The sequence below is a fragment of the Dendropsophus ebraccatus genome, chromosome 8, assembly GCF_027789765.1.
Source record: "Dendropsophus ebraccatus isolate aDenEbr1 chromosome 8, aDenEbr1.pat, whole genome shotgun sequence".
NCBI classification, from domain to species: Eukaryota; Metazoa; Chordata; class Amphibia; order Anura; family Hylidae; genus Dendropsophus; species Dendropsophus ebraccatus.
Genome location: NC_091461.1, coordinates 122,368,870 through 122,384,611, shown reverse-complemented (window position 1 = coordinate 122,384,611; position 15,742 = coordinate 122,368,870). Strand labels below are relative to the sequence as shown.

Below are 15,742 nucleotides of genomic sequence, written 5' to 3'. Positions count from 1 at the left end.
GTTTTGTGCCTCCAATCATCTCGGATTGGTTTGGGCCCCAATTATTTCGGTGGCCTGAATATAGTCGCCTAGTGATAACATTTGGGTGTATACGAGTTTTGCTGAGACTGTAAAGCAAAGCTCTGTTTGAGCCAAAACTCCTATACAAGCATAGTCCCTAGCCGACTACATTTAGGCCATGGAAATAAATAAAGCTCTCGCCGATCCAATAACAGATATGACAGCCGATTTTCAGATTCTGCAGATGAAGGCACAATACGTGACGTTAAAGGGGTATTCCATCCAGGTGAAATGCACATTAAATCATCCCCCCTTCCTGGAGACCAACAATTCATTCTATACATGTAATTACCTTTTCGGTCAGCTTCCCCCAGTTCTGAGCTGTTGCTTTCTGCTGAAGACACAAAAAACTGTGTGTGAGCTGTTCAGTCCACCCCCTTCCGAGCTGGCTCATATGAACAGTGTCCGCGGCCGGCTTTACAGAGTGCGGAGACAGCCAGACAAGGACACTGTTTACATGAGCCGCCGGAGAAGAGTAAGACTGAACAGCTCACACACAGTTTTCCGTGTCTTCAGCAGAAAGCAGCAGCTCAGAACTGGGGAAAGGAGACAGAAAAGGTGATGGCTTGTATGAAACATTAGTCTCCAGGAGGGGAGATGATTCAGAGAGGAATTTAACCTAACCGTAGTACCTCTTTAATCCAGCCTCCTGCAGAGCGGGGTACCATGTTATATCTTCCATATGCAACCAGTCAGACTAATGCTTCATTTTCCTACCCTGCAATAGAGGAATTGGCCAGTTCCCCAACCTATGGCTCTACAGCTGTTTGTAAAACTGCAACTCCCAGCATGCCCTGACAGCTTGAGAGACAGAGGTTGTCATCTATACTGGGGTAGAAGAGATGTGTCTATCGCTGTACAATCACTTTCTATTGACTATAATCCCAGGTGCTAATAGAATGTACAGTTTACTAGTTTACTCGCATGGGGCTAATTTATAAGTCTTTCACCAATTTACATAATTGTATATTTCATCAACCCCAGAAATACACGTCCGGAGCCACAAAACGGCAATCTCTTAGCAGTGAGCGAGAGCGGCTCCCCAGGTATTTCACTTGTGCTGTTGTGTGCGCCCCCTACGGCTCGCGTGACCTCACACACAATATTTCAGAATTATTTTAGACTACTTTCTTTGCATCAGGTTTCCAGAGCTGAGATCAGAATTCTGCTGGTTTCTCTGATACCAGAGCTCAGTGATGGCCGTACAATCATTTCGCAGACACAGCCGTAATCCATGTTGGCTATTACGGATTTTCAATGATCATTTTTTATTGTTAAATGTGGCCAAACTGTGTAAAAAAAAAAAAAAGAAAAAGTGTACTTACCTGTCCTGATACCCTGTCTCCTCTGTTCCAGTGGAGCCTGGTCCTGCTGCACAGCACTTCCTGGTCCTGGCCAGTCACTAGGTGCAGTGGTGACCGCCTCAGTCTCTGATGGGCTAAGCAAGCACTTCTCTGTACCGAGTCTCAGACCAGGAAGTGCCTTGCATTGAGACTGTGCACCAGGGGAACGGCGGCAGGGGATCAGGGGTGGGTGACTAGAGAAAAGACAAAGAATAATTCCAGATAAATCGGCCCCGTTCTGTACAACTCCTTTTCCTAGGATTCTCTGCTAATTTTTTTGTTAGTACTAAGTGATGTTTTTTTACTTCTCCCCTTTCCAGGTGATATCACTTTTCACTCCTCCCATTTTCAGGTGATGTCACTTTTCACTCCTCCCATTTTCAGGTGATGTCACTTTTCACTCCTCCCATTTTCAGGTGATGTCACTATTAGCCCCTCCCATTTCCTGGTGATGTCATCAGGTCACACACTAGATACCCGCAGAGCTGGTTTGTGTCGTTTTGGTGGAATAGAAGAATATTTTATTTTTGATGACGATAGAAATGTTTTTTTTCTCTGTGATTTATTTTTCTAGCTTTATGTGTCGGTATCGATGGTTTTTCCTGCAGTCGCTTCGTGTGATCAGATTTTTTTTCTTACTCCAAATCTGAATACTGCCTTAAATATATGGTGTTTTCCTTCAGTCCCTTGTGCCGTCACATTACTAAACTACAGGTGACCAAATCTCTCCCCGGGATAGTGATGAGTCTGACCCCCGGGGACCCCCACCAATCATCAGAGTGGGGTCCCGTATTCACATGTGTGTATGGAGTGGTGGTGGGACATGCGCCCTACGCAATGGTCGGCTATCATTGTCAGGTCCATAGAGCTGGATGAAGCAGCGGCGCTCCTCCGACCACCCCACCATTGGAACCAGGAACATGGTACTTCCTTTCTCTAGTCCCATTGGTCGGACCCCCACCGATCAGACCTGTACACATCTGATGGGCGTTCCTTATGGCAGATGTCCCCTTGGTAAGGCTTGCAGTGGTTACCTGAGCTGCAGTGTAAAGCATGGAGGATAAACAGGATTTCTATGAACATGTGACACTTCTTTCTTTATTATCACATATCTACAATGACAATATGCAAAGATACTATTCCCGATTACTATATGGATATTAGATACTATTCCCGATTACTATATGGATATTAGATACTATTCCCGATTACTATATGGATATTAGATACTATTCCCGATTACTATATGGATATTAGATACTATTCCCGATTACTATATGGATATTAGATACTATTCCCGATTACTAATGGTTATTACATACTATTCCCGATTACTATATGGATATTAGATACTATTCCCAATTACTATATGGATATTAGATACTATTCCCGATTACTATATGGATATTACATACTATTCCCGATTACTATATGGATATTACATACTATTCCCGATTACTATATGGATATTAGATACTATTCCCGATTACTATATGGATATTAGAGATCACACCTGGTCTTCTTTATTTTATGTACAGATCGTCGCTACTTCCCGTATATATAACCGAATCCTATATACGTAATAGCTCCAGAAGACCCTGTAGGCGAGGATGGATAGTGATCTAAGTGCTAAAAGGGGGTGAGATGATGCTTCCCCCATTTTATTGTTCCTTCTTGGCAATGCCGACTGGCCGAGGGGTCAGGAGGCTCAATATGGAAGCCCAGAGAAGCTTCCTTCTTGTGTGGGATCCATCTTAGCCAATTATTGGCTCAACAGAAGCCGCCATATAGACTGCTAAGCATATGCAGCGTACTCACCTGTGTCCCCGCTAGGCACTTGGAGTGGTTTACCCTGTTTGGTTCCTAGGTGGTCAAGGAGTTGTATAGGAGTAGAAGATAGTAGCTGCTTTCTTTCTGGAACAGCCATACATCTGTCCATAGGCCGTATTAGGTATTGCAGCTCAGATCCATTAATGGGGTTATCCAGGCTTAGAAACTGGTCCGCTTTCTTTCAGAAACAGTGTCCCTTTTATGCTCAGTTTGGTTGTGGTTTTGCAGCTCAGTTCCATTGAAGTTAATAGAGATGAATTGTAATACCACTCACAACCTGAGGACAGAGGTGGCGCTGCTGCAAGAAAGGAGCTGTTATTTTTCTAAACCTGGATAACCCCTTTAAAGTGAATAGATATGAGCTGCAATACCACACACCACCTGAGGACACTTGTGATGGCGTTTATAATCCTGGACAACCCCTTAAAGGGCAACTCTAGCAAAAAAAAAATTCTTTTAAATCAACTGGTGTTGGAAAGTGCCAGAGATCTGTAATTTACTTCTATTAAAAAAATTCCAGTCTTCTAGTACTTATCAGCTGCTGTATGTCCTGCAGTGCTCTGTGCTGCCACCTCTGTCCATTTTTATGGGGATTTGCTGCTGCTCTGGACAGTTCCTGACATGGACAGAGGTGGCAGCAGAGAGCACTGTGTCAGACTGGAGAGAATACACCTATTCCTGCAGGACATACAGCAGCTGATAACTACTGGAAGACTGGAGATTTTTGAATAGGTGTAAGTTACAAATCTACATAACTTTCGGACACCAGTTGATTTGAAAGAAAAAACTTGCCGGAGTTCCCCTTTATCTACCAGAACATATTTACCTGTCTGTAATAAGTTACTTCTGACTCTACTTTAAGCCATATACACTGTAATATATCAAGAGGCAGGTTCTATTTGCTTACTTTACCCGCATACATCAGCAGATGCAAAGGATGCTGGGTAACAATGGTGCGTCTGACCTCAGGGTGGGTATCCTTCTCCTTGTCGTCTTTTGGGCTCTCGATACTCGGGACATTTCTGGCCATAACATGGGTTAATATCAGACTCTTACTAGTCAGTGACTCAGAGCACAGATATGATGCCAACTAGTGCATGTTGGTATAGGTGTATATATATATGTATATGTGTGTGTGTGTATGATGGTGTGTATGTGTATATATAGGTACATAGGGCGCACATCATGCAGATCTGTCAGTGGATGCATTGCAGGCTGGCCTAGCATTGTATGAGGGCACTTTACATTAACCCACATAGATACAGATCAACCAAAGCTGTTCATATTTTTTAAACTAAGGGTTGAATTTCTTAAAATTACCTTTTGTTTGGTGTCTTTTTTATATATAATGTTTATCTGGCTTCCTCGGCATTAGAGAGGTCACTTACCCCTACACCCCCTGCCCGGTGGATGTGGACATTGAGGATGGGGCTGGTGGTGGGCGGCGGGTGTAGGACGGACATCTGTAAATAATCGCCATGTCTTAACCCATATTTTTAACTTGTTGTACAATTACGACCTGTTTCTACATAGACAAATTAAACTTTTTTTACCCTACATGTTTGTGGTGTGTGGCCTCCTTTCATTGTGTAAGAATTACCGACCAATCTACCAATCCGGATGCTGATTGGTGAGAGAAGATGGGGGGGTCCTCAGGTTTAGTGCTGGGGGCAGCAGCAGCTGGGAATACGGCCCTGTCTATTGCATTACCATTATGGAAAGTAACCATAGTGGGTGCAATGTCCTAGTACACAGCCGCCCTCCCTCCAGCTGTGGGAAACTACAACTCCCATCATGCCTGGAGAGCCAAAGCTAAAGCTCTCCAGGCATGATGGGAGTAGGGGTCAGTAAATCCTCAAAAAGTGTTTGTAATGGTAGATGTTTATTTAAAAGGGTACTCAAGTGAAAATCTTTTTATTTCAAATCAACTGGTTTCAGTAAGTTATAGAGATTTGTAATTTACTTCTATTTAAAAATCTCCAGTCTTCCCATACTTATCAACTGCTGTGTGTTCTGCAGGGAGTGGTTTATTCTTTCCAGTCTGACACAGTGCTCTCTGCTGCCACCTCTGTCCATGTCAGGAACTGTCCAGAGCAGCAGCAAATCCCCATAGAAAACCTCTCCTGCTCTGGACAGTTCCTGACATGGACAGAGGTGGCAGCAGAGAGCACTGTGTCAGACTGGAGAGAATACACCACTTCCTGCAGCACATACAGCAGCTGATAAGTATTGGAAGACTGGAGATTTCTAAATAGACGTCAATTACAAATCTATATAACTTTCTGCCATCAGATGAAAAAGAATTGTTGCGTGGCTGTGTCAGTACACAAACTTTCATCCAGTATCGGAGCTCCCAGGTCCAGTCCACAGAAGAAATTCTGCAGACACAGAACTACCACTGATCAGCTGTTCGGTGCCATATTACACAGTGCACAGGGCTGGAAGCAGCTACAGGTCGCCAACGCTACACAGTAAATGGAGACAAACTGACGCTGTGCTACAGAAAGCAAAGAGCTGACTAATGGGATTGCCAGATATAGAATGAGATTGGGAACTCAAGTCAGGAGTTGGATGGTGGCACTTTAAGATAGAACATACATCCATATCAAAGCAAAGGCGACCCTCTTTACCCCCTTCCCAATCCTACATGGGGGGGGTGCCCTGTATCTCACTGTCACTAATGGCTTGACACTCCAGCTGTTGCAAAACTACAATTCCCATCATCCCTGCACAGCTAAAGATATGGCTTTGGCCGCCGAGGTATGATGGGAATTGTAGTTTTACAACAGCTACATTGCCAAGGTTAGCCATCACTGCCCTATTTATATATCCTCATCATGGGATCCCTTATTAGTAGTAGGCTTCAGCAAAATGGCTGACACTGAGCTGTCAACATCAGACCATACAGACCGTATATATTAGGACATATCAGCATCCAGATTTGTCTAACCTGCTGCTGGTTCCCCCTTTAAAGGGGTTATCCAGCGCTCCAAAAACATGGCCACTTTTCCCCCTCTCTCCAGTTTGGGTGCAGGTTTTGAAACTCCGTTCCATTGAAATAAATGGAGCTTAATTGCAATCTGCACCTGAACTGGAGACAAGAGAGGGGGAAAAGTGGCCATGTTTTTGTAGCGCTGGATAACCCCTTTAAAGACGACAATCAGTCGATGATCAGGTCCTCGGCTGATCATTCTCTTTATTGCGTGAGGTGACATCTGCCTGAATCGGCCACATAATCACCCCGTGTAATAGATCCCTTAAAGGGGTTATCCAGCGCTACAAAAACATGGCCACTTTTCCCCTCTCTTGTCTCCAGTTTGGGTGGGGTTTTCAAACTCAGTTCCATTGAAGTAAATGGAGTTTAATTGCAAACTGCACCAGAACTGGAGACAAGAGTAGGGGGAAAAGTGGCCATGTTTTTGTAGCGCTGGATAACCCCTTAAGCCCCTATTCCATGGGCCGACTGTGAGGAGCGCTATCAGTGCTCGTTTGCTCCTTGTTCCCAGCTCGCTGCCACCGCTATTACACGCAGCAGCAGCAGCGAGTGGGGGAGTGCGGGAGCTGCCCCGGTGATCATGCCAGCAGCCCATAGAAGATAGTGGCGGTCTGCTGCCACCGCTCCTATTCCACGGAGTGTCGGCTGCAGATCGCAGATTCACAGTCACTTGTTTTTCAACATGTCTGAAACACAAACGACTGCAACGATCAGCTGATGAACGATATCGGCTGACCATTGCCTCCGATTCCACAGGGCGATTATTGTCTGTAACGGCCGATAATTGTCCAGTGGAATAGCGCTCTTGTCTCCCAGCGTCTTGTGGGAATTAGATCATCAGAAATAAATACAACTTCCACTCTGATGGTGGGACGGGGTCGGTCGCTGTCCTGTTCCTCCGCCCTTCCTGCTCGGACGTTCCCCCGATTTGTGGAGCCGGAGACTGGAAGCTTTTCTCCCGTCATCAAGTATAAATTGTTGGGGGAACAACGTCCGGTTAGGGCGTTATCTCCACATCAGACATGGAGGCTCCTGGGGGCCCCGCGGCAGCCTGAGGAGGGCCCGCTCCCTCCTGTCATGGTGTATGGCGCAGGTCAGTAGTTACACTCTCCATCCCCCATATTCCATGGTGTTAGCTCAGCGCCACACAACAACTTTGCTCCTGCGACCACCATATGTTTGTGCGGCTTTGGCCGTGTTCACACTCTGCGTTTGTGTGAACACGGCCTAATGCAAAAGCATTGTTACCGCCTAAAGATGGAGAAGCTGCTCCTAGCAACCGATTTACTGGTTTCAGTTCTAAAAGGGCCTCTGCAAAATGGGCGACTGCTCCACGTATCGTTTTCACCAAGTCTGATTCATCTCCATTGGATTGTTTTCATTATGATGGGAGTTGTAGTTCTGAACCAGCTAAAAGTTGCAGGTTGGGCATCACGGCTCTAAAACTGCCGGCAGGTGTCCTCACTCACTAATCTATACCGCTAGCCGCCATTTTTCCGGAGACCTAATGCTCCAACGTCCACATGGAAGCCCCGCCCTCCTAGACAAAGACCTCCTAGACCTCTAGCGAAAGGCGGCGGCGATTACAAGGTGTAACGCCCGCCCCTTCTTCTCATTGGCTGACTGACCGAACCTGTGGCTACGTCACCAGATGGTTATACGTCATTCTCTCGCGCCTGCCGCTCATGGTGTCGTCATTTCCGAGCGCCAACAGTAACATCATGGGCAGCGATTTCTACCTCCGGTATTATGTGGGCCACAAAGGCAAATTCGGTCATGAGTTTTTGGAGTTTGAATTCCGGCCTGACGGTAAGAACCGGGCGCTATAAGGGGGTGTAGGAGGCGGGCGCGCGGCCGGCCCGGGAGTCGGTCCGTTATCACGTGATGCCGGCGGCGGCTCCTCTGTACCGGGTCTGACCTCATCTGCTTCTATATCACCTCACGGCGCCTCAGCCTCTGCCTGACACCTGCTGCAAAACTACATTTGTCTCGGGGCATGATGGGAGTTGTAGTTTTGCCACAAGGCGGGGAACACTTCCTTAAAGGGATAGTCCAGGACTTGGAGGCAGCGCCCCCCTGTCCTCAGGCTGTGTGTGGTATTACAGCCGGGCTTCATTCACCTCCATGGAGCCGTGTTATATTACCGTGCACTGAGGACGTGAATGGCGCTGATTCTAGGGGAAAGCCGCCATGTTTTTCTAGTTTTCAGTTACCACCTTTATAAGAGACCTGGAGAAACTTGTTCCAAGGGGGGTGGGCTGGTTGCTAAGGCGACCATAGGACGCCCTGTAATTGTGGTCTTGTCCGTGCTGGACGTCGTTCAGTCGTCTTTACAGTCTGACCACATGTGGCGTCTCTTTACTTCTGCCCGGATCCTGGGGTGGTCGGACTGCTGGGACCCCCCACAGATCAGGAGGATACGGGGTCCGGACTCTGGCAGGAAATACATAAACTTTCTAATGTGGAACAGAAAAATGTATCTAATAGGGGGTCGGGTTATTACGCCGGTCACCGGGGAATGTTTAAAGGGGTATTCCAGCAACACAATGGGTAATAGTCAGGGGGGTCACCTGCCCTGATCCACTGCAGCTGCTGCCTGTGATTGTCCCCATCACCCTGAGCACCCTGGGCCTGGCTGATAGAAGCCGCTTCCCTCTGTGAGGTGCCGGACTCCGACGCCTTTCCCTTTTGTTTGATAGTTTCACCCTCTGTAGGTGGATACAGGATTTCTAGGGGTTTGTGCAGTTGTCAGTTTTCTTGGTTTTGTTGTATTATGACACATTTTCATAACAGATTTTTTATTTTTTTATATACAGGTAAACTCCGCTACGCCAATAACAGCAACTACAAGAATGACGTCATGATCAGGAAGGAGGTAGGTGTCCCCATTCACTTACTCTCCACCGGCCTTCCCATGGCTTCTGTATCTGGTCAGCAATTCATCTCTCGTTTTAGTGTTTTGTTTTTTTAACCAAAGTAAAATTATTTGCACATTTTTATTTATTTATTTTTATTTTGGATCCTTTTCTGATTTTGGTTAAAATGACTCATCATAATAGTTAAAGGAGAAGTCTGGTCAGGGCAAACAGTGGGGGCAGGACCTTAAAAACTACAGCAACTCACCTCTCCCCGCGCCTCTGCAGTGCTGGATCACCACCAGAGCTGATGGTGGGGTCACTGACTGGTCGAGTGGGCCGATCAGCAGCCGGGACTAGCGTTCTCTCAAGTTGTGACGTAGTGAACTTTCGATGGGGTCCCAAGGCCGATCCCGCTGCTGATTGCAGGCACGAGGAGAGTGGTACGCTGAGCCGCACTCTATTAGCAGAGACACTTTGTGAAACACAGAAGGTAAGTGAACATCTCTGGAGGCCGGAATTAGCTCCACAGTCATATTGCAGGGGGTGCCGATCGGACACCCAGCAGGCGCAGCACCCGTCATCTGCACATTCTTAGGGCTAGAGAGGGGGTGAAAGAACCAGTCATTCATAGGTCTCATTTTGGTGCAGTGTAATGCTGTAACATTCCTATCTTTATATTGTAAATGAATCTGTGTATCCTCAATGAGTTTTGCCCGTCCTTTTATTCTAGGCCTACGTCCACAAGAGTGTGATGGAAGAGTTAAAGCGGATAATAGACGACAGTGAAATCACAAAAGAAGATGACGCCTTGTGGCCCCCGCCCGATAGAGTTGGTCGTCAGGTGGGTTCAGAGTCTCAAAGGGGAAGTTCCCATAGACACTGATATCATGGGGCCAGTAATGTCTATAATGGTGTACATCAGCGTTGGGGAACCTGCCGCCCTCCAGCTGTTGCAAAACTACAATTCCCATCATGCCTGGACAGCCGAAGCTTTAGCTTTCTAGGCATGACGGGAATTGTAGTTTTGCAACAGCTTGAGGGCTGAAGGTTCCCATCCCTGGTGTATATGTTAGATTCCATTTCCATTTAGGTGTGTGTAAGTGTATATGTATGTATATATACATATACACACTGTATCTTTCGCTTTATAAGAGCTACCTGTCTATAAAACGCACCCCTGATTTTGACCACTGAAAACAGTTAAAAAATACTTTATGCTAACTAAGCTTCCCTGGTGGTCTAAGGTCATGAAGGGGATAATGCAGTTAAGGGGTCAAAGTTTATTCAAATGACAGTGTCTTGTATCTACACATACACAGCTGCTGCATGCACAACACACTCAGCTCTGCTACACTATACACACTCAGCTTAGCTACACACTAATTTCTGCTACACACTCAGCTCTGCTACACCATACACTCTCAGCTCAGCTACACACCCAGCTCTGCTACACCATACACTCTCAGCTCAGCTACACACCCAGCTCTGCTACACCATACACTCTCAGCTCAGCTTTATCACACACACTCAGCTGTACAAACATATCCACAAGCACACACAGTGTTATATCAACACAGGGTAACACACATACCTGTGCTGCTCTGTACTTAGACACTACCATTTAGTGTAGGGCCTGCAGGGAATGTGAGCTGAAGAACCTTTGCTTCATGTCAGTCATGTGACTATAATCACATGACTGTGACATCACTGAAGGTCCTTCAGCAGGTTGCCGTGTATATCCCCTCCCGATTTCTCTCCTGCCAGGCACTGATCTCACTGATCAGTACCGACAGGAGAAGGAAGAGGACTGCACAGCTGGTAAGGAGTCAGGGTGGTCTGACAGTATCGGGCTGCCCTGTCTCCTGAATATAAGACGCAGGCACTTTTTAGCATTTTATAAAATATAAAGCGAAAAATACGGTGTATGTGTATATATATATCTATATCTCTATGTCTATCTCTATCTCCATCCATACTGTAGTGTTGGGTTATACTAATGTTCTGCTCTCCGTGTTGCAGGAGCTGGAGATTGTGATCGGTGATGAGCATATATCCTTCACTACATCGAAAATCGGTTCTCTTATAGATGTGAATCAGTCCAAGTAAGTCCTTAACCTTGAGAAATCCTATCCTAGCAGTTTAACCCCGTACTGTATGTATTGGCACAGCAGCCTGGGAGCCTAACCATGGTGCTTAGTAGGACCTGGAGACTTAATAGGCCGACTGTCGCTAATACTCGCTGTGGATCCATTGCCACTTATTTTGATTGAGAATACATCCATGCAGCAGGAGTGACATCCTGCTGAGAGTATGTAAATGCCGCCCCTTCAACTCCAGCTGGCCGGAGCATACTGTACCTGCTCCGCGCTCCAGTTTGCTTCAGGTGCTCCCGGCGTCTGGACATCCCGCCAAGCAGCGCATTGATTGGCTGAGCGGGACGTCCAGCCGGGAACCCTCGGAAGCAAGCCAAAGCTGGAAGCAGGTACAGTGTTCTCTGGTTAACGGGGCTGTCTGTTACATACTCGCAGAGGGATGTCAATCCTGTTGCGAGTATGTCTTCCCATACAAACTACAGGCAAGGGATCTGCAGTGGATTTCGCAGCGTAAAATCCTCTGCAGATCCGGTACATGGAAGGAACCCTCAGAAGAAATGTGAAGTTAGAAAAGGCCAGGCTGTTGGCATTAGAGGATATTCCAGCTTCCAGTTATGGGCCTTGGGAAGGGGACAGGGGTGTCCAGTCTGTGAGACCGCATGATCTGATCAGGACAACAACTTATAGGCCACATTCACACGTTCTGTGTGTCACGCGGCTGTCATTATAGCGCGGCGCGCTATCCGTACATTTCCTCCATATCAGATGCTGCCGTGCGGGGGACAAACTTTCGGTACAGGCCTTCCACATCCGTGTTCTGTGCGAAACATGAAACACGTGAATGTGGCCTTAGGTTGTGATAACACTAAGATCCCTGGTGCATTTACTCATCCCGCTCATGGACGCTGCTCAGACAACACAATTCAGACATACTAGACGGGACAAACTACAAGAATGTCTGTAACTGTGAATGGGTTTGGTAGCTCCTTTCTGTTGTGTACAGTCACCCCAGCATTGGGTCCCCAATATAACCCATATGAGATCCACTTGTGACCCACACACCGTACAGTCTCTGATGTCTGATGGGAAATTGGCCTCATGTAAGCTAGATACTGGTGAATACGGTGTATGGAGGTGCAGGATACATTGCTGGGATAGAAACATTGTGACATTGTACATACATGTGACCTCCTGCTCTTCTGTCTTGCAGAGACCCAGAGGGACTAAGAGTCTTCTATTACCTGGTTCAGGACCTGAAGTGTCTGGTCTTCAGTTTGATTGGACTTCACTTTAAGATTAAACCCATCTAATCCTCTGGGGAGGTGGAGACTTGGCACATTTTATTTAGTTTTGATGCATCTTTTTATGTCTGGTATCTTTGTGTTTTTACAGTTCTGACTCTTTAATAAAATGGAGAATTTCTTTGATGTGAACATCTTCTTCCTAATACAGATGTGTGCGAAACAAGTAAATGCATGTAAAGGTATCAATGGGCTTAAAGGGGTTATCCAGCGCTACAAAAACATGGCTGCTTTCTTCCTTCCAGAGACAGCATTGCTCTGGTCTCCCGGTTGGCTGCAACTTTTGTTGCATTGAAGTGAATAGAGCTTAATTGCAATCCATATCTGACCTGGAGACAAGAGCGGTGCCGTCTCTGGAAGAAAGTGGTTCTTGTAGCGCTGAATAACAATCCCTTTACGAGAAGGAGCCTCGATGTGGGACCCTGTATCTTATTCTGTATCTTATTCTTCAAAAGCTGCACTTGGTTTTCCTGTAATAAAGGATTCAGCAGGATATGTGATAAGGAGCTGATCTGTGGGGTCCAAACACGGGCTCCTCCCTCCCCCAAAGGTTGTATTCTGTGTTGTGCTCATAGAGGCTGCTGGGAGAAGCTTTACAGGGGTTGTTTATACGCCATGTAAGTTACATATTCTGTGGGTCAGTACAATTACATAGAGAGAGGGAGGACCCTGCCCATGAGGTATTACATAGGGGGAGAGGACGCTGTCCACAAGGGCTTACATAGGGAGAGAGGAGCCTGCCCGCCAGGGCTTACATAGGAAAAGGGCACCCTGCCCGCCAGGGCTTACATAAAGAGAGAGGAGCCTGCCCGCCAGGGCTTACATAGGGAGAGGGCACCCTGCCCGCCAGGCCTTACATAGGGAGAGGGCACCCTGCCCGCCAGGGCTTACACTCACCAGGATAGAACTATATAAAGAGAGAGGACGTTTGCAGGAGGAGGAGTCTACAATAATACTATAATATTACACTGTTCCCTATAAGCAATCAAGCAGTTGCTCATTGATGTCCTCTAACAGAACCAAAAAAAAGTCCCCTCCCCCCCACCACCTTAATCACCCCCTTTCCCAGCACCAAGTCCTCATATTTAGCAGCGCTGCTCGTACTTTTCACCTTTATGAATTTTTACATTGGTCACGAACGTGGCCTCATTGTGACCCATCCAGCATGCAACAGAGGGCAGGAATACGCCAATGTGATGGCGGGCGCTCGGCTGTCACTATGCTCCCGCTGTTACACCCAGTGCTGGTAATTTCACCTGTAACCTGCAGGTAACATAGCTTCTATTCTGCCAATGTCGTAGACCAGGGGTCCTCAACTGGCAAGCTGTCCGGATCCATGCTGCAGCTCAGTATACCTGTATACTGAGCTGCGCTGCTCCCTTCTGCACAGTAATTATGAGCGGTCATAACGAGTGCTCATAGTTACCGTTCAGGAGAAGCACTGACAGAGAGGAAGCACAAAGCGGGGGTCTATATACTACTGGGGGAGCACAAAGTGGGGGTCTATATACTACTGGGGGAGCACAAAGTGGGGGTCTATATACTACTGGGGGAGCACAAAGTGGGGGTCTCTATACTACTGGGGGAGCACAAAGCGGGGGTCTCTATACTACTGGGGGAGCACAAAGCGGGGGTGTCAGGGACACGCGCGCCAACCTGCGCCGGCCCTGACAAGAAGGAGAGGAATCCTGCCCACAAGAGGCGGAAAGTATCTAAACAAGGTCCAAAGAGGGGAGAAGGACAAGACAAGGAATCGGAGGAATTTGGGAGCTCTAGATTGCCCTGGGTTGCGCTAGCCCTACAGGTCGATTCACCTCACGCTTTACGCCCTGCTACCGGGCCGTAACTCGAGCGTAAATTGCCACCTGCCGCCTTCCGCACACCCAGACACCCACTTGGCCACGAACACTGCCTGCTCGCTGGCCAACACAAACACGACACTTCGCTGTATCTGGACCCACCAGTCGCTGTCATACATGTGACCCACTGACCGCTGCCAGACACACATCCACGAAGCACGCACACAGAACTTTGCTATGTTGGGACCCACCGGCTGTCGTCCTACACATGACCTTCCAGCCGCTGCCAGACACCCAAACACAACATACATACACAACTTTGCTGCCACCACCCTATCTATTACGTTACTGGGGAGACAGGGAACCCCAAGAGTGTTCCATTTGCAAGCAGACACACCCACATGGTAGAGTAAGCCACCCGGTCATACACATGCACTCTCTTCACGGAGCTACCTAGGTTTGTTTAGGCTACAAGACAAACCATCAAACTATTAGGTTTAATGCATAAAATGGCCCGTACTGGGTTACAAAAAGATGGATAACAAAAGACAGACAGACACTGCAAACAATGAAAACAAAAGGGATAAAATAAGAAAGTTCTAATACTTAGCACAGGATGCGTCGTATAGGTTCTTCCTTCCCAGGGGATTTGGGCTTAGAACGTGGTGCACAAACCAATTCGATTGGATCCCCAACTTTGTGACAATTATATGTTCCCTAGGTCTCACTTTTATGTAAGACCTGAAAGGGTTGGGCTGAGGGCGTCACCTGACAGCTCTAACTCAGCCCCTTTGGGCAGAGCTTCAGTCACCCCCTCAGCCCTCAAGGGAACACACCTGGGAATATCAAAAAGATACTTTCCCAGGCACCATATCAATGGTACGGGCCCCAGCCCTTCTTCATAATTCATATCTTGCCGTTCTGATTCCTGGCGTATCAAACATCATATGCCCCGGACACTCAGAAGGTGAGATACCCCTTATGGCATGATGAGGACAGGTAGACCGGCCATGTTTGGACTCCCCGCGATGTCCTCATTATAACCGACGCTAGGAAATTGGTTCTGTGGCTCAATGTTTTATTTGTACAAAGTTATGGAAGATTTCATATTCCTTTTCTTTAAAAGCATCCACCCCCTGCTGGCATGGAGTCAGTGATCCCGCCTCAGAGGTGCGAAGTCAACACTCTATTCACAATCTACTCCACCATTTTCTTCACAGCTCCCCGCTTATTCCCTCTTGCAGAGAGACTTTTGGTCTTTTACAAAGGGTAATCAGACGGCCTGACTCCAAGCTAATCAATAAATCCATATGATTAGCTGGGATCAGCTTTGGGCCTGCACTAAATGCTATTACACTCAATTTATAAAATATCAATTACAATCTATAAAATATCCACTGCACGAATACATATAAAACACACCACACATAATACCACTATGCATATTCCTGAATAGGGACAGG

The 15,742-nt window shown here is 47.0% G+C and overlaps 1 protein-coding gene across 1 annotated transcript; it reads left to right on the top strand.

Annotated features, from left to right (window-relative positions):
• Positions 1 to 7,869: 7,869 nt before the first annotated feature.
• Positions 7,870 to 12,606, top strand: MAGOH (mago homolog, exon junction complex subunit). The gene is made up of 5 exons (XM_069979501.1): positions 7,870 to 8,037; positions 9,045 to 9,103; positions 9,817 to 9,927; positions 11,106 to 11,188; positions 12,390 to 12,606. Exons 1-5 carry the CDS (start codon positions 7,914 to 7,916, stop codon positions 12,487 to 12,489), a joined length of 477 nt encoding a protein of 158 aa, XP_069835602.1. The 5' UTR covers positions 7,870 to 7,913; the 3' UTR covers positions 12,490 to 12,606.
• The last annotated feature ends 3,136 nt before the right edge of the window (positions 12,607 to 15,742 follow it).

Coding starts and splice junctions, on each gene's coding strand:
- MAGOH (XM_069979501.1), top strand. CDS start 7,914: ATGGTGTCGTCATTTCCGAGCGCCAACAGTAACATCATGGGCAGCGAT. Junction 9,928..11,105: donor CCGATAGAGTTGGTCGTCAG/GTGGGTTCAGAG, acceptor TCCGTGTTGCAG/GAGCTGGAGATTGTGATCGG. Junction 11,189..12,389: donor ATAGATGTGAATCAGTCCAA/GTAAGTCCTTAA, acceptor TCTGTCTTGCAG/AGACCCAGAGGGACTAAGAG.